The sequence below is a fragment of the Halichoerus grypus genome, chromosome 2 (assembly GCF_964656455.1).
Source record: "Halichoerus grypus chromosome 2, mHalGry1.hap1.1, whole genome shotgun sequence".
NCBI lineage: Eukaryota > Metazoa > Chordata > Mammalia > Carnivora > Phocidae > Halichoerus > Halichoerus grypus.
The window spans coordinates 185,993,774-186,016,263 of NC_135713.1; the positions used below are offsets into that span (position 1 = coordinate 185,993,774).

At 53.3% G+C, this 22,490-nt stretch overlaps 2 protein-coding genes and 1 long non-coding RNA gene across 26 annotated transcripts in view; 1 reads left to right on the forward strand and 2 right to left on the reverse strand.

Moving 5' to 3' along the window:
- The window catches only part of NFE2L1 (NFE2 like bZIP transcription factor 1), a 46,398-nt gene extending 42,313 nt beyond the window's left edge, over positions 1-4,085 (reverse strand). For 8 of the 10 annotated variants that reach the window (XR_013445043.1, XR_013445042.1, XM_036077379.2 and 5 more), the window contains exons 1-2: positions 3,591-3,716; positions 1,015-2,047 (exon numbers count right to left, since the gene is read on the reverse strand). Coding sequence is in view for 8 of the 10 variants with exons in the window: in XM_036077379.2 (XP_035933272.1) it covers positions 1,015-1,524 (510 nt within the window). In the remaining 2 variants the exon portion in view is untranslated. Of the gene's footprint in view, positions 1-1,014; positions 2,048-3,164; positions 3,264-3,590; positions 3,717-3,939 lie in introns of those variants that run through there. The other 2 variants (XM_036077384.2, XM_036077380.2) reach the window with 2 other exon arrangements.
- Positions 4,086-11,132: 7,047 nt separating this feature from the next.
- On the reverse strand, positions 11,133-12,702 carry LOC118526254 (uncharacterized). The gene is made up of 2 exons (XR_004912527.2): positions 11,962-12,702; positions 11,133-11,710 (listed from the first exon to the last, which is right to left on the reverse strand). It is a non-coding gene; the product is annotated as an uncharacterized LOC118526254 (long non-coding RNA).
- A 25-nt stretch (positions 12,703-12,727) lies between these two features.
- Positions 12,728-22,247, forward strand: COPZ2 (coat protein complex I subunit zeta 2). 15 transcript variants are annotated; one of them, XM_036077396.2, is made up of 11 exons: positions 12,728-12,855; positions 13,643-13,717; positions 15,332-15,413; positions 15,926-16,017; positions 16,468-16,523; positions 17,212-17,289; positions 19,007-19,072; positions 19,270-19,321; positions 19,939-19,977; positions 20,596-20,714; positions 21,905-22,247. In XM_036077396.2, exons 1-10 carry the CDS (start codon positions 12,745-12,747, stop codon positions 20,665-20,667), a joined length of 723 nt encoding a protein of 240 aa, XP_035933289.1. In that variant the 5' UTR covers positions 12,728-12,744; the 3' UTR covers positions 20,668-20,714; positions 21,905-22,247. The 15 variants fall into 15 exon arrangements, 14 of the variants coding, with proteins under 14 accessions (XP_035933289.1, XP_035933293.1, XP_035933294.1 ...); XM_036077398.2 differs by having other exon boundaries at positions 12,745-12,855; positions 13,649-13,717; XM_036077399.2 differs by having other exon boundaries at positions 12,745-12,843.
- Positions 22,248-22,490: the final 243 nt, after the last annotated feature.

Here is a 22,490-nt window from a genome sequence, read left to right on the forward strand (position 1 = left end):
CTGGTCTGACTGGTGGGCAGAAAAAGAGCCAAGATCTGCAGCCCCTGTAAAACTTTTTACATACCTAGCCCCCCACCCCAGGACTCAGCTCTGGGAAACCCAGCCCAGGGCAATCCAGCCTTAGCCTTCCCTTTCCTAATGGCCAGGAGAGTGCAGCAGGCCTCTTCTCAAGCTCCTTAAGGCTGAGTGGCAAGCCCAGGCCAAACACAGAGCTCAAAGTGGTTTTATCATCATGCTGGTGAGGTGGGAGCAGCAGGAACCATTCACATCGTTAAAGGCTTTCTGTTCTGCCCAGAACAGTGTGTCAGCCACGTGTCAGGAGCTACAGATCTCGGACAGCTCAGAGCAAGCTGACTTAAGCAGCAGAATGCAGCTTCTCTTCTAGCTCCTAGCCCTCTTCTCCCTACTCCCTGCAGCAGGCCTTTAGCAAGGAATGGGAGCCTTGGCCCTCTTCTGGCCAAGAATAACTATCTAAATCTACCCCTTGGCTCAGGCCCAGGAGAGCCGACTTATCGAGGACCTTACAACAACAGGCCCGACCACAAAGGAGAAGAACTTCAGGATATGCATGTGTGTTTTGACGTGGGGGGAGGTACAAGGCAAGAGTCCACAAAGTATTTGTGTCTTAGCAACAGATACACACCGCACCAAAGCCCATCACAACACCACTCCCTCCCCCACTCTGGGGCCTCCAGCAGTCATGTTGAAATCCAAGCAGTAAACATGCTGGCATGTTCTAGGAACCTCCCACTGCCCTGACGGTACATTTAGAGGTGGGTCAATGGTTCAACACAAGGAAATGCTCCCAGCCCCCAATCCTGGTCAGACAATTCAGCTCATTCCTGTCAAAGAACAATGCCCAAGACCCCCCCCCCAAACCACTCTAGTTCTTTACAGGGGTTAGTACTATGACCTCGCCCCTTCAGGACCAGGACCAGGACCAGGACCAGAACCAGCCCCCGCCCCCCCGAAACCCCAAGCCCTTCTCACCCACCCCGACGTGTGGTCACTAACCTCTTTGGTTAGGTCTCCACTGACTGGAGGGGCTACAGCTCCCAAATCCTCCAAATCTTCACTGAATCCCTGCTCCGTTTCGCTTTCTCGCACCCCGTTGTCTGGGCCTGTCACATCCTGGAGGCCACTGGAACTCTCGAGGGTGAGGCCTGAGCTGGGCTGGCTGCCAGAGACAGACCCCTCTGGATCCCGGTGGACCAGCCAGGCGTTTACCTCAGTGGTCGGCACCTGGAACCTGTCCAGGGCCCTCACCTGACTGAGGAGCCGCCGGGCAGTGAAGTAATTGTCCAGGTCTATGCTCTTGGGGTGGATACCATAGCCATCCAAGGTATTCCTCAGGTTGTGGAACTGGGTCTGAGTATAGGCAGAACTGGGCCCCAGAATGATCTCCCGGAGCGGGGGAAGCTGTGAGGTCAGGTAAGTATCCACGTCCACCCGCACCCCAATCAAACTCAGCAGAATGGTGAACTGGAGGAGTCCTTCCGTTAAGTATTTCTTCAGAGAAAGCATTGCTGAAGGACCAGAATGTTTATGCTTTTTGGTTTTTAAATCTTCCAAAAGACAAATCAAGGCCACTGCTCTGCTGCTCCAGCCAGCAAGTTACCCTCCTCAGTGCCAAACCCTGTATCCCACCCTGGCAGAACACAGGGGCTGAGCTCCCGGATGGCCTCAGAGGAAAGCACACCCTGTGAAGCCAAGGCCACTCTCCAGACCACATTCACTTTTCCCTTCTCAGCACCTCACCTCAGCATGTACAACTGTTGCTAACCCAGTCCAGGCCCTCAGGGCCCACGTGACTTACTGTCTCCACAGTCCACATACAGTCACTTCCTCACTCACATTAGTTGTCCTCTCTGTAGTTTCCACTGCAGACTGTTCTCAGGAACAGCTGATGGGTTGGTTTTGTTTTTTTGTTTTTTTTTTTTTTCCTTCTCCCTAAGGTTTATTTTCTTTGGCTGGAGCTACAAGCCTTTTGTCTTGGGTCAGAGTGTCCCGCCTCCTCCACACTTACCAGGGGGGTTTCCAGAGAAACCTGAAATGGGAATCACAAGAGCAACAGGATAAGATTCCAGAATTTTCACACCATGATCAAGGCAGAAGGCAGGAAAGACGTTCAAATTCCACTTTCATATTTTATTGAAAAATAAGTCAATTATTTTACTCCTAAAGAAATAAAAACCAAAAATCTGTTATAGGCAGAACAACTACGAAAGGAAAATATTGCTCACAAAGGATCCCTGTTTCTGGATACTAAATTTGTAATACCCTAAAAGGTAGCTTGTTTTGGATAAGCAGATAATGCCCGGGGCATCCAAAATATTTTACATGTTGTCTGATTTACCAACCCTCCCCCACCCCATCCACACACTACCCAGCTTCTATTTTTAGCACGAGAAGCCCATTTCCTAACTTAAAGAAAAGTTGTATCCTCCATCTCTCAAGAGAAAACTGCCTACAATCCCTGTCCTTTCCCGTTTTAAAGGGAAGGGAGAAACTATTAATGGGAGAAGAGTGTAAAAGGACATGAGGACACGTTCAGGACACCACCTCACGAAACAATAATGCCTTTTGTTTTCCCAACTTTAAAATATGATTTCCCCTTCCTATCTCTCACATTAAAAGGGGGAAGGGGGGCTGAGAGGGCTTGGGGGGGGCGGGGAGCAGTGAAGCAGGAGGATTATTCGACCCAGAATTTGCAATAGGCAGGTTTTATTTTCATTCATATGACCTTCTGAGCCTAAGCAGAAGGATAAGGCCAAGTTCTCAACCTAGATAGCCAACTGGGGAGGGAGTAAACCTGCCTTTCAGTTTCTGGTCTCTACTTTTGAGCTTCCATTAACCTCACAGACCAAGACATAACTCTCCTCTTCACTGTTGTGACCCACCTACCAACTTCGTCCTAAAGGGGAAGAGTGACATACGGACGGACGGACGGACACACACACACACACACACACTCCTTATTTGGTTAAAGTAAACACAACTGCGACTCAGAATTCCTGCTTACACTACCCTCCCGTTCTCACGCCAATTTATTACTAAAACCTCCCAAGAGACAATTAAGTTCCAGAAACCGGACAAGGCCCCTTAAAGACGGAGTAAGGCCAGAGGCCTCTGGTCTGAGCCCGGTCCCACCCCGCCCCGGATACCCGAGTCCGGCCGGGACCAAGTCGCCATGCCCGCTGTCGGCGCCTCGGCTTCCAGCCTTCTGGGGCAACAGCGAACAAGTGCGACTCGGCGGCCTTGACCCACCCTCACAGCCAAACCCCACCCCGCCCTCCGTCCCGATGGCCCCACCCCGCTCCAGGCCTGGGCCTCACACCACGCCTTCTCGCGCCCTCAGCCCTCCCCAGTCCAACCCACCCCGGAGCTAGCTTTCTCCACGGCCTCGCGGCCCCTCCCTGCCAAGCCCAGGCCCGGGCTCGGGCCCGACGCGAACCCCGCTCGCCCGCCCGTTCCCGCCTCCAGCCTCCTGCCCCTGGGCTCCACCCCGCCGCCCTTCACCCCACAAGCCTCGTTCCCGCGGCGCTGCGCCCGCCACCCCCCCACGTCGGGGAAAGGAATATGCCGGATACCCGCTGCAGAGCTCGGCGTCCGCCGCTGCCGCAACAGCAGGCCCTCAGCCCGAGTCCCGGCCTTGCCGCCGCCACCGCCGGCCGGCCTAGAGCTCCCCAGCCTCCGCTTCCCTCCCCGCCCCCTCCTTCCACCTCCCACCTCATTCGGAAGCCCGCCCTCCGCGTCCTTCCTAGGACCGTTTCTCCAATCAACGAGTCGAAACCGCGGCCGTCGCCGGATGTCATTTTGATTGACAGCCAAAAGAGCCCAATGGCTGAGCGTGCCTCCTCCTCCCTCTCCCGATTTCCCAAGACTGACATGGCCCACAGCCCAGTGGGCGCATAGACCCGCCCCGCGGCGTGGGCTCACCAGTAAGTGGGGCGAAGGCCCTACGGCCCGGCATTCTGGCCCCTCCGCGGTGCGTCGGCCGCCCAAGGTATTTCAGGCGGAGCGCGGAGTAAAGTGTGCAAGCTAAGCGCTACCAGTGCATTTTCCAGCTCGGGGATAAGGGCTTAGGGCCGGGGGTGAGAGGTGGTATCGCTGCCGGAGCGCGGAGTTCTCCCCCGCCCCGAAGGTTCCCACGGTGACTTGCAAAAGCCCAGTAAGACCTGAGGGGGCCGAGGCGGGACCCAGAATATTTCCCGCGGTGGCGACGCTCGAGCCGCCATATTGGGTGCTGGCAGCGGAAGCCGCTGTCGCCGCTTCCGCTCTGTACAGGCCGTGGCTCGCGCCAGTCGGGGACGGTTACGTCGCGGGAATGGCCCAGCGGTCGGGTTGCCACCACAGTGGTGGGACATTGGCGGTGTGGGGGGATGTGGCATAATTGGCGAGTTTTCTCGTGATAGGAACATCCCGTAGAGCTACCCTTCCCCGTCTCCTACCCTCCCAACCCCCGCCCAGACTACCCCCGAGTTTAGTCTTGCCGTTCAGGAACTTTCCTCGATTTCAGGTGCTGGCCAGTCTCACCTAGCCAACGTCTTTGTGATTTTCGAACATTGCTTTATTATCCCCAGCCTCTCTTGAGGGAGCTTGTTAAACCTGCAAATTCTGAGGCCTCGCTCCAGAGATCGCGATTCACTTAACCCTGGGGTGGCGGCCTGATAACCTGCCTGCTTAGTAACGACTCGGGTAGTTTTAACACAGTTGATCCCAAGACCACCTTTAGGCAATCACTAAGTTGAAGTTCATAGTATTTTGTTCCCAGCTGTGGGAAAAAGAGGCATCAACTCAAATTCTTGACTCCCAGGAAGATCCTCGTAATCTAGTGGGTGAAATCACTGGTCCTTGTACAACTAAGGACAAGGCCAACTGCCAACTCTTCAGATAACATGCAGTCCTCACGTGTTTGGAGAGTTGGGAGGCTTAATTTGGGGTGGTTCACAGATTATAAAGCACTTTGAAAATTCATACAGAAAAGTACACCAGTGTCTGGTCATTGAATCCTTAACAAACTGCTAAGGTAGTTGTGCATTTCAAAGACTGATTCAGGGGGCGCCTGGGTGGCTCGGTCGGTTAAGTGGCTGCCTTCGGCTCAGGTCATGATACCAGGGTCCTGGGATCGAGCCCCGCATCGGGCTCCCTGCTCGGCGGGGAGCCTGCTTCTCTCTCTCCGTCTGCCACTCTGCCTACTTACACTCTCTCTCTATCTCTGTTAAATAAATAAATAAAAGCTTTAAAAAAAAAACAAAGACTGATTCAGAGAGCACATGTTTTACTTACTCGTTTTACTATTTGGCTTCTAGTAAATGCTAGAATATAAACTCCATGAGGACTGGAATTCTGTGCATTAACTGTTGAGTCCTCAAAGCCTGGAACAGTGCCAGGAGCAAAGTAGACAATAAATACTGAATAGCTGAAGGAGAACTCCAGCAGGCAGGCCTGTGATTAGAAGTTCCTGCTAAAAGCAGAAATTAATATGTGGAAGAGATGTGGTTTTGAGGGATATGGCATGTTACCAAGGAAATGGGAAACCATTCGGACCCTGAATTAATAAGACCATGAAGGGAAATACTCCTGTTGGATAAGAAAAGAGGAGAAATTGAGGTGTGCTTTGTTAACTCTAAAAATATACCAACCAGGGGCGCCTGGGTGGCTCAGTTGGTTAAGCGACTGCCTTCGGCTCGGGTCATGATCCTGGAGTCCCTGGATCGAGTCCCGCATCGGGCTCCCTGCTCGGCAGGGAGTCTGCTTCTCCCTCTGACCCTCCCCCCCTCTCATGTGCTCTCTCTCATTCTCTCTCTCTCAAATAAGTAAATAAAATCTTTAAAAAAAAATAAAAAAATAAAAAATAAAAATATACCAACGGGGTTGAGAAGAATATTTAAAAACCATAGAACTGAAAGATACCAAAGCTAAACTAAAGTTGCGGGGCTTAAATACAAGACTTTGGAGAATATAGGAGAGTGTCGTTTGTTTGACCCAGCAAATACAGAACAATTTTAAACCTTGACACGGTTTTAAAAAAAAACAAAAACAAAAACTGGGCGAGCCTCTAATCTATGGGAAACTTTAGCACCAACAAAACTGATGTTTTAGACGGGTCCACTTGTAATTTCCAAGTTCCTCTTGAGCTGCATAGCAGGGTACCAGGTGCCTGGGATAAGAAAGAAGGTCCTGGGGCGCCTGGGGGGCTCAGTCGGTTAAGCGTCTGCCTTCGGCTCAGGTCATGATCCCAGGGTCCTGCGATGGAGCCCTGCATTGGGCTCCCCGCTCAGCAGGGAGTCTGCTTCTCTCTCTCCCTCTGCACCTCCTCCCCGCTCATGCACTCTCTCTCTCATAAATAAATAATCTTAAAAACAAGCAAAAAATTTAAAAAAACAAGCAAAAAAAAAAGTCTTACAGTGGACACCAAACTGACTAATGTGAAGTCAAATGAGGTAAATATTCACTGAAATGAAATGGCAGCCATAGGTTGAAGGCCACACTGGGGAGCTAACATGTGACACCATCACATCACTTGGAAAGCTTAAACTCATTTGGTGGCTTTTAATGACTCAAAATTTGTTGAGATAGATAGCAGTCCTACCCATCCTCTCCTCCCCTTTCTGGGGTCCTGGGTGTAGAGGGAGGTGTAGGCACTGAGGAGAGGAGGGTCTCCATGTTAATCCCTAGAGAAGGGGTGGGAGAGGTGTGGAAAAGTCTTTTGTGTCTACACTGTCCCCTTCATTTTCTTTTGCCTGCCACAGTACTTCTAGTACTGTGCTTCACTGTGTCTGATTATTTGAGCATTCAGTGGGAGAGAGGTGGATCAGGAACTGTATAACTGGGTTAAAGGATGCCTGGATAGTTCAAGTTTCCAGCTTAACGGTTAAAGAATTGTTCACCCGTTGCAAGGGCTGAGGAGAATCTAGATGTAGAGTCTCAATCAGCAGTAGGCATTTAGGCCTGGCAGGCTGTGGGCATCCAGGATAGTTGATACTCCATGGTAGGGAGCAGGGATCCAAACACTGTCTTCCACTCTGTCGAGAGTTCCAGATCAAGTCTGAGCAGGTGCAAAGCTCCTTCCCACTGATTAACCCTGTAAAATCCAGGGTGTGTCCTTCACCTAGGAAGCCACCCTCCTCCCTCCCCCCGCATCCTCTCCCTCTCCTTTGCCTGGGACAGCTGTTAATAGGAAAATTACCCAAGAAGCAAAAGAAAGATGCCATGCTGATGTGTCATCAGTCCTGGTATATCCATTAAATCAGACTGAGAAGACCACTGGAAAAAGTGAACACATGCGCTCCCTTCCCTAAGGGAGAGGCTGAGAGCCATCAGTAAAACCAGGCCTTGCCCTCGAGACTGAGACTCAAAACCGCTTGGGAAAGGAGAAGGCAGTGGGAAGCCAGGAAAAGAGTTTGTTCTAATGCACAGGGATTTAGGGTCATCGAAGAGCCAGCTAACTATACATTAGATTCCCTACTCATCTGGGTTATATCTGTGTTGGCCCAGCTTCCTCCATGGAAAAAGCTGTTGCCACCAGCAGGCACATCCAGTCATCCTGCCAGGAAACCCTCAGAGAAGAGGTTGGATTTCTTCTGGAATAGCAGGGATTGCTTTTTCCCCTAAGGGGAAATCTAGTCTTTCTGCTATTCTGGTTGCCCATTGTTTTTCCTCTTTTTTAAAAAAGTTTTTAAATATTGCTAATCTATATAAATATTTCTCACTCTCCAACTTTCATCTAATCCAGCAGAGTATATTAGATGACTGAGAGATTTCCTTACAGCCCTTCTGAGAGATTCTAGGATTACGTCCTGTCAATACTAAATGTTAACATGTCTTGCAAGGAAATCAATTAGTTATCCAGCTAATCCAGACATCTGGCCTCCTTTCTTACATGGTAAACATCATTAGCAAGCTTGTTACCATTAAACTCTCAAAAGAGGTAAAGCTCTTCCACAAACCAGCCTCTTCCCTGTGCATCCCTACACCTCGGCTGTCTTAGAAGATCGCTTCTCAACCCTGGCTGCACATTAGAATCACCTGGGGGGCTGGTAAAAATTATCCATGCCCAGGTCCCACCCCCAACCAATTAAGTCGGAGTCTCCCAGAGCAGCCCTGGGCATCAAGATTTTGTAAAACGCTCCTCAGGTGATTTTTTTTTTTAAGATTTTATTTATTTATTTGACAGAGAGAGACAGCGAGAGAGGGAACACAAGCAGGGGGAGTGGGAGAGGGAGAAGCAGGCTTCCCACTGAGCAGGGAGCCCGACGTGGTACTCGATCCCAGGACCCCAGGATCATGACCTGAGCCGAAGGCAGACGCTTAACGACTGAGCCACCCAGGCGCCCCTCCTCAGGTGATTCTTATGTGCAAAGTAGAGAATCGCTAGCTTGGAGCAAGAATCCAAATTGGGTAAAAAAGAACAGCAGTGGGTGACTGGGTGGCTCAGTCGCTAAGCGTCTGCCTTCGGCTTACGTCATGGTCCCAGGGTCCTGGGATCGAGTCCTGTGTCGGGCTCCCTGCTCAGTGGAAGCCTGCTTCTCCCTCTCCCACTCCCCCTGCTTGCGTTCCCTCTCTCACTGTGTCTCTGTCAAATAAGTAGAATCTTAAAAAAAAATAAAAATAAAAATTCTCTCTCCCTTTAAAAAAAAGAAAAAGAACAGCAGTTGGGGCGCCTGGGTGGCTCAGTCCTCAAACGTCTGCCTTCGGCTCAGGTCATGATCTCAGGGTCCTGGGATCGAGCCCCGCATCAGGCTCCCTGCTCAGCGGGAAGCCTGCTTCTCCCTCTCCCATTCCCCCTGCTTGTGTTCCCTCTCTAGCTGTGTCTCTCTCTGTCAAATAAATAAATAATAAATAAATAAATAAATAAATAAATAAAATAAATCATTAAAAAAAAACAGCAGTGGTAATACATAAGCATAGACTAGAATCACCGCCTGATTTTAGGATATAGTCTTTCTCAGTCCTGGAATGCCCCCTTCCTTGAACTATCCAATGAAAACACCTCATTGTTCCTTCATGTTTTGGTAACAATTTATGAAGTTCAGCCATTCTGCACGCCTCACCCCATTGCCCCAACAATGTTGGGTAATTTTCAGGGAGGTGCTATCCTGAGGTGGGAAGAGTGGGTGTTTCGGACTCAGAGCTAGGTTCAAAAATCTGGCTCTCCTACTTACTTGTTGGGCCCTCCTGAGCTAAATGAAGATAACAACATACAAATTCACAAGGTTTAAAGATCAGATCCCACGGGGCACATGGCTGGCTCATTTGGTAAAGCATGTAATGCTTGATCTCAGGGTCACCAGTTCAAGCCCACGTTGGACCTGGAGCCTCCTTAAAAAAAAAAAAAAATCAGACCTGTGTATAAACCCACCTGTGCCTGGGTAAAACCGAGCATGAGGCTCCTTTCTTGCCCAGCTCTCTCTCCACCCACCCTACAACCTTATTATCCCAGAGAAAGCCAAACGCCTTGAAGAAATGAGAGCTGTCCTTAGGATAATCAGCTGGAAACTCATCCTGCAGACAGAGCAGGGAAGCTTTTATTTTCTCTCTGGAGGATGCCACAAGCACACACATCCACACCTCTCATTCCACACACACCTCCCCCTCTTGACATTATAGCAAGAAGGAGAGAGAGAGAGAGAGAGACTTACCCAAGGGAGCTGTTTCTTCTTGTCACACAAGAACAGATGCCTAAATCCTAGGACAGCACAGAAATGTGGCAGCAGGAGAGTGAGTCAGAGGAAACAGAATGGTCTCACCTCCAAGATCTACCAAGACCCAGAGGGGAACCCATGTGAATCACTAGCCTCCAGGAGACTCCCAAGGGCAGGGACCTGTGTTTAGTTGTCAGAACCAATTCGGCGTCCCGCTACTCCGCAGACTCCAGCTGGTTAGAGATTCGCGCAGCCCCTCACCCCCACCCCTCACCCCAGCGCACCCACCCCCAAGGGAGCAGAGAGTGGGGAAGCACAAGGCTGCATTCTTTTTGAACACAGCTTTGGCTTCCTCATTCCAGGGAGCCTCTCCAGCTGCTTCTCATCTGCTGCACTTGCGCACTGCTTAGGTGCTGCCAGGCTTACGCTGTGACGTCCCCTTGGGACAGTCCTCTGGAGAAGACACTGTCCTGTCACTGCGCTCACTGAGCCAGTATTTTTACATTTTTACATATTTTATATTAAAGGGGCACCCTGGGCTGGGAGCCCAGAGAAGAGAGTGAGTCCTGAGCTCTCTGCTGAGGGACTTTAGAGGAGGAACCATCCCTGGGGAGAATCTCTTTCTGGAAAAGTTACCTTGAAGTCTCTGAATTTACTTTTTCACCACAGCATGTGAAGAGATCCCAGTGATTGTAACTGTAGCAACAACCAAGGTGGTAGAGGTGGTAGTGGGGAGGATCTTGTGGTTCCTACGCTTCCTTCCAGAGCCTTCTCTCTCATCCCAGACCCTATGCCTATGCCCACTCTCCTGTAACCAGCTCCGCCACCCCCGCTCCCCCGTGGAGCCACACGGGCTCCCTAAGTCCCCTATCAACCCAGGCCTTCTGGAAGCTGACCCTCTCCCACTGTGGGTACCATATGCCAAACAGAGGCTAGGAAATGCCCCCTGGAGGCTTTTTGATGCTGTCCTTGTAAATATGAGCTAAAAGTGAACTAGCTGACAAAAATATTAAGGCATCAAAATAATCAAATCAGTATTTTTTATTACATACCGAGCCGGCATGACCATTGACATAACTTCTGATGATCTGGACTCCAAACAAATAAAATACTGTGTCTTTTCCCCTTATTGCGCCAAATAGTGTTGATTCATGTTCACTATTATAACGCTGATAGCCTGCAAGGAAGATTCAGATGTGTCTTCTAAATCATCATAGAAAGAGGTTTGGCAGATGTTTTCCTCAGATGCTTGTGTGGCTCGCTCTCTATCTCTTTCAGTTCTTTGTTCAAATGTCACCTTCTTGAAGCCTTTCTCAAATGACCCTAACGAAAATGGCATTCTGTCCTGCGTTCCCCAACCCCTCACATTCCTGATCTTTTTTCTTCATAGCATTTATCACCAACTCACACAATACCTATCTTATTCATTTGTGGCTTATCTGATTTGCACAGAAATGCCTGCACACACACCAAAACACTTGAATATAAGTTCCATGAAAGCGAAGATTTTATTTTGTCTATTATTCTATCCCAGTGACTGGAAAAGTACCTGGTACACAGTAAGCACTCAATAAATATTTGTACAGCACATAAAATACAGTTTCATTGATAAATACGTTTTTATTTTTCTTTGTTTAAAATAGGTAGTCTGTGACTATATACAATCTTCCTCATCCTGAATTCATTTACTTATTCACAAATCCTTTGAAGTACCTGTCACTCTCCAGGCCCTGTCCAGGAAGATTTCACAGGGAACAGGACGGACACATGATCTCTGTTCTCCTAGGACTCAGAGTCTGGTGGGGAGAAGGACCGTACACATTTGTATGTAAATAACTCAGTAAAGATGATATCTCGAAATTAAGAAAGGTACAATGTAAGAAATAAGTAGGGAGCTGAGACAGAGAATGTGACAGGAGAGACCTATCGAGTTAGGTCCCGTGGGTTAGGTTCCCTTTGGTGATGAAGTTGACCCTCCAAGAGCAAGAAGACCTTCGTCAGCAGAGGCAAAGCCCACTCAGGAATCATCTGGATGAGAGAGTGTGGTACACAGTGGAACAGGCCTTGAGGAGGAGAAGGGAGAAGCCATGTTGAGCCCGAAACCGGCTCCCCTCCCCCATTCAACTACAGTCTTTATAAGCTGTGCCATCCTGATATGGTCACACAAACGGAGTCTCCCCTCCCCTTAAAATATGGGTGATGGGACCTATCTCACAGGTGTGGGTTATATTAGTTAATGGCTGTAAGTCTTTAAATGTAAAACACACGCATGGTGTTGTTATGGGCAAATGGGCAAAGACCCTTAACTTTGTACCTTCCGAATATGAATTTCCCACTGGTCTCAAGAAGTCTCCTGAAGTGAAAGTTTGAACTCGGGTATTCTCCAACCAAAGAAACCAAAGCATGGCAACGCCTGACGCCATCGGTGGGGCATTTGTGCTGCTGGGCATCTGTCCTGCCCCAGATTGTCCTGTCTGTGTCTTGGGAGATTCTAGGGAGGTGTCTCTGGGCCATGGCTCCCTTCCTGAGGAGTGGGAGAAACTTCTCTGCGTAGAGGGGTCTCCCCAGAACTGTTCTTGTCTGCTCTCACTCCCAGAACCTGTCCTGAGACCCGAGGGATGACGAGAGATATTTTGTCCCCGAGGAATCGAACACAGGAGTCAAGAGACAAAACTGGCCTTGGCGTGTGTTTCCTGCTGGCCCCAGGACCGCCTGCGGACCCCGCAGCAAACCAGATGCACGGGCCAGGGCGGGAGGCGGCAGGGGAAAGCCGGGCCGGTCCCGAGGATTCGGAGAGCTCTGGACTCCGTGGAACCGAGAGCCGCGGAGGAGGAGAGAGGGGAAGGCGCAGCGGGGGAAGGGGAGCTGGGCTGCGGGGCGCAGGGCGGAGTGGGCGGGAAGGGAGAGCGGGGAGGGCGAGAGGCAGGAAGGGGCCACGGGGAGAAGGGAAGACACGCACAGCGGGGCAGAGGGGGAGGGCGCGAGGCCTGCGGCCACGGGGACAGCACGGGCCGCGGCGTCCGGGGGACGGCCCGGCCGGCAGGGCGGGCGGAGGCGGGGCGGCGGGCGGCGCTGTCAGCGCGGAGCGGCGGGCGGAATGCAGCGGCCGGAGGCCTGGCCACGTCTGCACCCGGGGGAGGGGGCCGCGGCGGCCCAGGCCGGGGGCCCGGCGCCGCCCGCTCGAGCCGGGGAGCCGGTGGGGCTGCGGGTACGGAGCGGGCGGGCGCCGGGCTGGGGTGGGTAGGGAAGATTGCGGGGGGGGGGCGGGGGGCCGCCAACTCACCGCTGGCGCGCCCGCGCCCAGGAATTTGGGGGCCCCGCCGACCGCCCGGGGAGGGGGCCCGGGGCCAGGGCAGGGGAGAAAAAGTTCTCCGGGCGCCGACCCGCGAGGAGGCCGGGCTCGAGTGCGCGTGGGACTGAAGTTCTGGATCAGTTCGGAGCGGTGATGGGCACAGCTCGGGGCGGGGGAGGGGGGGGCGGTGGACCGAGGTTCCGCTGGGAGGGGTGAGGAGTGGCGGGGCCGCCGGGGACTCGAGCTTCCACGGGGCGGGGGCTGTGGGCTGACGTGCGGGGCTTCTGGAGCCCCCTTCCCCGGGCCAGGGGGCTGGGGGCGCGCCGAGAGCGCGGGTCCAGCCTCGGCCCGGGGTCCGCTGGAAGGAGGAGGCTCGGCGCCGCTGTCCCCCCGGCCCAGGTTCTGTGATACACTCCGACTCGGGCTCTGGAGCAGTCAGTGCATGACAGAACTTGGGCCCGGACGGACCTTCTGCACCCAATGGGCACAGCGCCCACCCGGGGCCTGCAGTGGAACATCTGGCGGGGAGTGGAGCAGGCACCGGAGTTGGCCCGTGCAGCACAGGGGTGGGCCAGAACCAGCTGTGGACCTTTGGGGTGGCTGGACCCTGAGGATGGCCTCCTGGGGCCAGCAGAGGCCATAGAGCCAATGGCAGGGTGTCTGCCTTGAGTCAGGAGTCAACGGAGCTCTCCCCTGGTGTCAGTTGCAGGAACCTTCCCTCTACACCATCAAGGCTGTTTTCATCCTAGATAATGACGGACACCGCCTCCTGGCCAAGGTAACCTCCCACCCTCACCGGAAGGCCCCTGAGGACACTGTGCTACAGCCCCAAGAACAGAAGTCCCCACCCAGCTGACTCTCCTGTCTCAGGAGAGACCCCACTGTGGGCTCAGTGACTCAGAGCAACTCAGCTTAGACCCCTCCAAAGGTCATTCTGTCCATCCTCCTGCCTTGTCAGACTGCTGGCCCCCCGGGGCCGGGGCGGGGGGGGGGGGGGGGGGGGCGGCGGGCAGTGTGGTTCCTCTGTTTCTGCTCACATTCCCCGAAGAGTCTTCTCATCATTCTTTCCAGTGGTCAGCAGGACCTTGGGCACGGAAGGACCTCCTGAGAGGTCAGGGGAGTGTTGAGTCTGGGACCCAGGAGCCTTAGTCCCCATATTCTATATAAGCAACCTCCACTTTTCTTCTACAGTTTGGGAAACACTCAGGATTTAGTCTGAGGAGTCTGAGAATTTAGAACCAGACAAGATCTTAGAGACTATATGATCCCGCTCTCTCCTTTCACAAATGAAGAAAATGTGGTCTAGAGAAGCTAGCTGAGTTGCCTAAGGTCACGAGTGTTACTATCAGAACACAGATCTGAACTCAGGTATTTTGACTCGAAGCTCAGGAAGGTGATTTTCATTGCACCAACTATTCAGTTGTCTGGTGTCTATCCCACATGGCCTGGGTAAACCAAACTAGAATAATCTGAAAAGAAATGTCTATCATGGACACAATTAACTACAGTAGGACTATGGCATCTAAACTAACTATGAAATGCATTCTAGATGTGTTTGTTTGTTTGAGACTGAAACTTTTTGTCTTCCTGATATTCAAATGAGCTTGCTCACCACAGCAGTGGCCAAGCAGGGAGGCTACTAATTTGCCTGCAGATGGGGTACTAAGTGGCAAAATCCACATCCAGAAAATTGAAAGCTGAGCCGATCACACTCTGCTCCAGCAGATGATCAGAGGTGGATCAGCCATGCCCAAGGCTCCAGGGCCTCCTCCCAGCAGGACCCATCCATGTTCAGTTTAAGACACTGAGTCACAGAAAGAGGCTCACACACCCAAACAAAAAAGCATCCATCTAGTTATGCGGTGTGCACCAGGAACTTTCCCTTTGATATGTAGTCTTCATCACCACAACCCTGTCTGAAGTCGGACCATCCTTGGTTCTGCCCCTTACAACTGCGAGATGTCGGGGAGGTTACCTGACTTCTTCACACCTCCGCATCCCCATCAATATAATGGGGATAACAAAGCTGCTGTGATTGTCATCGTTGTGATAAGGGACCCCCCCCCCCGCTCTGCATTCTTTCCTGTGGACTCAGGTTCCTGTAGCAACAGGGTGACCCACTGACCACCCCAGTCCTTAGCACACTGAACATCTGCCAAATGTACAAAAGCCTCCAGGAAATCAGGCGAGGACTCCAAAAGCAGGGCTTAAAATTCCTCGACTTTTTATGACTTTCTTTGCTTAAAATGTGTGGTTATGGGGAGACAGTGAGCACACAGGCCTAAAGGGCCACAAACAGGGGACGGGGCTCTGCCTGGCCAGCCCCTCCCATCCAGGAAGGAGCCAGGCCCTATGGAAAAGTTATCACTCCTTCCCCTTCCCTTTCTCATAGTATTATGATGAGACATTCCCCTCCTTGAAGGAGCAGATGGCCTTCGAGAAAAATGTCTTCAACAAGACCAGCCGGACTGACAGTAAGTGGCCACCTCTTCCTTGCCCAGAGCTCTCAGATGCACACGGCCAGCCTCTCAATCTGGACACATCTATCCCTGTCGGCCATACATACTCACAGGCCATCCCCTTTCCTTCTTCCTCTCCCTCCCAGCTGTTCTCCTCTCCCTTCCTCTGGGGAACCTTCACTCCCGACCCCTCTCTAACCCCCCACTCCACCCCCCAACACACCCAGACCTCTCTCTCAGCAGAAGAGGCCAACGGCATTGTGTGTCCCCCACCAGCCTGAGGCTGGAACGAGGCATTGCACATGGTGGGAGGGGGACCGAAGGTCACCCTGCACTGGATTTGTTGACTTCTCAGAACGAGACAGTCACCAGACATAGAGTAGCCTAATGGGGGTGTGCCTAGTGCTAGTCTTTTCAAGGGTTCTTTGGAAAGTGAAGAAGGAAGAAGGGGGAGAGAAGCAGAGCTGGAGATCGGGAGGAGGGGCCCGGCAGAGGTGGCCAGACCTGAAAGCCCCCTCCATTTCTAGGTGAGATTGCATTTTTCGGGGGCATGACAATCATCTACAAGAGCAGCATTGACCTCTTCCTGTATGTGGTGGGCTCCTCCCACGAGAATGAGGTGAATTCAGGAGGTTGGGGTGACAAAGAGGGTCTGTCCGTAGCTTGGATTCTGGGGTAGAAGCTGGGTTCTGAAGGCTTATCATTGGTACTCCTCCTTCTAGGCTCTTGGGGCTGGGGAGCACCCAGAATGAATCTTTCTGGGATGGGACATATTCATGATGCCTCTTAGGTTCCTCAGGAACCAGAAATGAAGTCCCGGGCAGGGAGCCTTGGTTTCTTCCTTAAATATCACCAGGGAAGGATGCACTCAGGGTCCCACAGTGGGGCACCCCAGTACTTCTCAGCCCATGCACCGGGAGGCACCCTGGCGTCAAGCTGCAGTCAGTCTCCAGCCCCGTCCTCTCTGAAAAGGGACAACTGCCCACACAGGTAGGCTCTGAATGCTCCTTTTGGCCTTCTCAACCTCAAGCTCTCTTGTTTTCCTCCTCCCCTATCCACCCATCCTCAGCTGATGCTCATGTCTGTTCTCACCTGCCTGTTTGAGTCCCTGAGCCATGTGTTAAGGTGAGTGAGGTCCTCTGCCCTCCAAGGCCCTCACCCCCCAGGCCTTGATACATCGCAGAGGCAGGACCCTTCCTCTGCGTTCCCCACGAAGTCCCCAAAAGACTAACACTGGAGCCAGAGCATTCTCCTCCAAGGCCCCTGCCCTTTACTGGACCACCGTGGTGTCACCCAGAGCACAGCCACATCAGGTTATGGCCAGAAAGTGAGGTCCAGAGAAGCAAGGGGATTTGCCCGGGGTTACAGTCTGTTTATATCAGAACAGAGACTCAAACTCAGGTTTTTTGACTTGAAGCTCAGGATATTTTCACTGCACCCCCATTCAGTTACCTGGTATCTGTCCCAGTGAACATAGCCTGGGTAAACCAAACCAGGATAATCCAAAAATAAATATCTACAGTTGAGACAATTAACCATAGTACAGGTGTAACATCTAACCTAGCTATGAAATGCATTAGGGGTAACTTGGTGGGCGCAGTGTCAATGCCCTGAGTGTGCGAGGTTGGGCAAACGGGGGCCTAAGCTCAGGAATCCCTTGCATAGGTGCTGCCCTCACTGCCCTTGACATTCTCCTTCCCTGTGCTTGGGGTGGGGGTGGGGGAACGGGTGGAGAGAGAGGGTCTGCCTCACCTAGGCAGAAACCCAGCTCCTCCTGGCCATGGAGAGGTCCAGGAGCTGTGTCTGCCTTCAGGAAGAATGTGGAGAAGCGCTGGTTGCTGGAGAACATGGATGGAGCCTTCTTGGTACTGGACGAGATTGTGGACGGCGGGTGAGGAGCGGGTGGAGAGAAGAGGGGCTGCTCCGGGACACTCACAGCGGGAGGTGCCTTTGAGGGTCACCAGCTCTAGATGATACCAAGCACATTGTTGGCTCTCTGGCCAACTCCTCCCTCCCTTCCCCCACACGGCTCATGAGGGTGGAGGTTGATTTCCGCGTTAGCCAAAGTCAGGCAAAGAAGAAAGTAATCACAGGTCGAACGATGGCCAACTGTTGAACAGGCAGGGTTTGGGGGCATGGTTTGATCTCCAGTGCCCAGGAGAAAGGGGCAGGACAGGCTCCCGCCTCTCCTTGGGAGATCCCCATTCAGCTCCCTACTGCCTCCACACCCCGCTCTTAGAGCTCCATCCCAACCTAGATCAGCTAGATGCATGACCTTTCCTCATCTTTCCTCATCTTCCAAGGGGGATAAGGGGACTACCTCAGCCGGTGTGGGGATTAAATGAGGTGAGGCAGGTGAAGCTCACGCCTCTGGCCTCCCGCCTCTCGCCTCTCATCCAATGAACATCACCTCCTCCTGCTGCGCTCGGATACTCCTGGGAAGCTGGGAGCCCTTCCCAGAAGGGTTGGGTAGTGAATTTCCATCTCGGATGATACTGAGGGAGAAAAAGAACTCTGGCTCTAGGGCAAAGGATAAGAGAAAGACGTGCCTCTTTCATAACAACCAATTTATAGACAGGAAACAGAGGCTCAGAGATTCAAGTGACCTGCCCAAGGTCCCGAGGCTAGGGAGCAGCAGGGCCAAGATCAAACGCCACGTGCATGGTTCCAGAGATTGTGCTCTTTCCACGACACTGGACACTCTGGGAGGGGGGCACGGCGCACTCCTCCCCTCCCTCCCCCCTCCTTCCCTCTCCCGCCCACGCCTGTTGCAGCAAGACCTTGTGCTAACTGCCCGAACCCCAAAGTGAGTGGGGTAAGACCAGCCTTGGTAGGACCTGAAGTGTATACAATTTTGTGGAACCTCTTCAAGGAACACACACACACACACACACACACTATTATAAATACAAAATGAAAGCCTTGGAAGAGGTGTGCAAAGGAGGATGTAAGCTTTGTATGCCTCCAGGCCCAGAAGGCCCAGTCTCTGCCCCCTGAGGAGTTCAGGATCCCTCTAAGGAAAACTGGGGCAGTGTCAGTTGAGACAGGGCCTGGACGGGAGCCTTGGCTTGGGATGCTCCTGTCTTTACGGATGAAAGGATCTCTGATGAAGGTGTGCTGGGTGCCCCAGTGATGGGGCCTGGAAGAGGCTCTCGAGAAATACCTGTTCACTCCCCTGGGACTGGCATGAAAGAAAAACTCGGCTTCTGCCCTAGAGGAGCCTCATGGGGTGAAGAGCATTCAGTCAATCCCCCCCCTCCCGCCCCTGTCCCACCCGCAGTGACCAGGCCTCCGACCCGCAGCCCTGCACATACCCGCAAAAGCTCCCCTGCACCCCTACTGCATGGTGAAGGACTGGCCGCTAGCCAAGAGAAGCCCTGGTACTTGGGTCTATCGAAAGGGAAGATAGATCCTGATTTTAAGTGTTCCGTTTCCGTCCTGTACGGCATGACCCCGTGGCATAGAATCCTAGTGAGACAGGATGGGGTCCCCAGGGGCCCTCCCTTCCTTCACCGCATCTGAATTCATCCTTAGATCCGGAACGTGAAGAGCACTTTCAAGAGCTCAAAGTTTTTCAGTCTCTGCTTTTGACACTCTCATCATTCTAGACTGGACTGCTCTCACCCCATTTCAAAGCTTTTGACCGGGGACAACCAAGTGTGTGTGACCATCAGGTTTGAAGCGTAGAGGAATCAAAGCTGAGGGCGCACATAGGGAGGGAGAGTCCTGGCTGAGGACTATCAGTGGGAAGGTACCCTGGAAGGAACACCTGCAGGATGTGGTAAGGGAGGGAAGGGGCCCGGCAGGGAGAGGCAGCAGAAGGGAGAGTCATGTCATTGATTTTCCTCCTGGTTTCTCTCTCATCTTGTAGCGTGATTCTGGAGAGCGACCCTCAGCAAGTGATCCAGAAAGTGAATTTTAGGGTAAGAGTCTTCCTGCGTGTCCCTGACTCCCATCTCCCCCGGGCTGCCCTTCCCACCCTCCCCGCCTCCTTTCCTGCTGGTGCAGGTGATGCCAAGGCCAGGGGACTAGGAACCCGCGCCCCTCTAGTAGAAGCAAGTCCTGAGTGGATGCACTTGCAGGGGTGGCAGTGAATAAAAGAAATCTCTTGCCCTCTCCCCCCCTGGAGAATCACCAAGTACCTCACCATCCTCCCCAGTGGGAAGTACAGAGTGGGGAAAGAAAGAAATTCTCCAAGAGACACCAGGCGGCTGCCTTGGCCTTGAGTTTGGAGAGTGGGGGTACAGAGAGACCCTCCCTGCCTAGTTTAGCTTCTCGTGTCTGGATGAAACCTTTTCTCCCATCTTTATTCCCCTTCGTGCCTTTGCTGTCCATGCACCCATCCACAGTTGGGCCCCAGGGGCCTGGCTTCCGAGTGGCAAGCTGCAGGGCTCCCACTCACCGGTGATACGGGTGCACTCTGGGTCCCCCCAGCACTGCATCACCTCCCCCCGCCCTCCAAAGCCCCCTTCGTTCACCTCGCTTTCCTCACCCGATCCCTCCCCTGGCCTGACCGCCCTCTGATACTGCTTCCCTGCAGGCCGATGACAGCAGCCTGACCGAACAGAGTGTGGCCCAGGTAGGCCCCCTGCGTCTGTCTGCCTTGGCCAGAAGTGGGCTAGAGGAAGGAGAGCAGAGCCTCCCAGGGGGACCCAGGGGGGGCGTCGAGGCTGAGAAGTCACGGGTGCAGGAGGGAAGGGATGGGGCGGTGACGGGCCGTCTCCTGGAGAGTCATGGTGCAGAGCTGGGTATTCATAAGTGATGCGCGCCTGCCTCATCGCCTGGCTTGGGGTAGTTGGATCGAAACCCCAGGGCGAGCTACCACTCTGGAGATGACTGCGGTCCCTTGTCCCCCAAAGCATTCTGGGGACTGAGGCCCCTGATGCTCCCCCAAACCCAGAAAGGATACCAAATAGGAGTTTTTCTCTAACCTCTCACCCCATGCTGTTTAGGGTTCCTGCTGGAGTGTTAAGGGACCCCCTAACCGTCTCCACTCACCACTTGTCCCCTTGCCCCTGAATGACCTGGCTGTGGAAAAGTCCATTCCCGCCTGCACGGTCCTATCTGGGATGCATGTGCGGCCGGGGCGGGGGGGCGGGGGGCAGGTTCCTGGATCTGAGGCCTGACTGGTTCTGCAGCTGTGCAAACTTCCTGCTTGTCAGGCCCACTGCTTGACCTCCATTCTGTCTGCCCACAGGTCTCTCTGCCCAGACTAATCCTGCTTTTACGGAGCTTCCTGCCTCAGTGCACTAACCACCTCCTGCTGTGACAGCTAAGGCAGGGGATGGAGCCAAGCCATCCCGCGTGGAGCCCCAGGTGTGGTGCCCACTTCCTTTACTGCCCTGGCTGCGCACCCTGCCTCTTCCTCCTCCCAGTTCCCCAGGCCTCCTCATACCTTGCTGGGATGAAGGCGGCCTCATGGCAGTTTTCAGGTCAGAAAGAGGTTGGAGAGCAGTGAGCAGAGCAGTTAGGAACACAGGTGCTGGTGCGAGTCATCCCAGGGTGTCTGTTCCACCCTACTGCCTGCAAGCTGTGTGACCTACAGCAAGTTACTCAACCTCTCTGGGCCTCACATGATCACGGGACACTGCTCACAGCGTTACTAGGAGAATTAGGAGACCTAATGCAGGGAAGACTTTTAGCCCAGCTCCTATTTTTTCCAAAGGGGGAAAGAATGAAGACTTAGCACTTTAATGGAATTCTTGAGGAAGAACCAAGGAAGTTGTAGTTAGTGAACGGGAGATGAAATGAGGGGAAGGTTAGTTTCTGGCTGGGAGAAGCAGGAGAAACCCAGGGCCGGGCTGCCCTGAGAGAGGAGGGAGACTGTGCAGGAGGAAGAGACATACGGCGTAGGATGGGACTTCTTCGGAGGGGAATGAGGCTTGATGGCCGGAGAGAGGATCTGAAAGACAGACCTGGGGTCCCCACCATGTCGGCATTGCGTGTGCCCAGTTGTATGGATTTGTCTAAGCCCGGGACAGAGGCTTTTTCCTCAGCAGGATGTGAGAATGAATGCATCTGAATGCAGGTGTCCCGTGGCAGCACTGGGCCAGCCCCCCTTGGCCCCCTTTGCCACATCAGCAGCGACCTGGGGTGGGGTGTTGAGGACACACTGGCAGCCCAGGCCAGAGCTAGGGGGCTGCCGAGGTGTCTGGGCACAGGAAGTGACTGGCCTGGGCCTAGTCTCTGCCCAGACGTGGCACTGTGGGCGGGCGCTCGAATGGCACGGCCTAGGGGAGACCGGGCCAGCTGCCACACCCCTGGCTACAACCGCGGGAACTGTGAACGGGCCGGGCAGGCAGGCTCGGGCCTGAGCTGGGAGCCAGCTGCAGCCAGTTTGGACTGCCTGGCCCCACTCAAGCCAAGCACGGATGAGCTGCTGCCACCTAGTGACAGAGGATTGCAGGGACACTTAGAGACAACCACTCACTACCGTGGTAAGGCACTTGATATCCATCCCCCCCACCCCCCAATTCTTTCTCTCAACCTTATTCCCTCTCCTCCAGGTTCTTCAGTCTGCCAAGGAACAAATTAAATGGTCGTTACTGAAATGAAGGCTGTGCATTCAGGGCTCCCTGCCCCCAGAGCATTTCCCCAATCCTGGCAAAAGCTCAAAGACCCCAGGGAACAGGAGAGACCCCTCTGTATCCCTAAGCCCTCCCAGAACTGACTCCTGAGGTATCTGGCCAGGGACTCTGAGATGCAAAGATTTGGCTTCAGCACTGACTCACCCCTTCTCACTGCCCTGGCCTGCCCCTTGGGCCATGAGAACCAGCTGAGCTGCCTTAACTCAGACTTTAGGCATCCCTGGCCCCAGAACCCTAATAAACCTGCTTTGTCTCCTGCCAATGGTCTCCTCTCGTGGCCTGAGAAGTGTGTATAAGTTCTGATAAGGGCTCCTTCACTGTCTGCGGTTCATTTTCAGGATGCCCAGGACCGAGGTGCCCAGGACTATCCCTGAGGTCTTGTGATGGGGGAGGGGGTCGAGAGAAAGGGGACGATTTATCATCGTGACGGGAGTGTGCTACTGATATCACGGGGCCCCATATGTGATGGGAAGGGCTAGGTATGATTGTGTGTGGCACTGTAAAA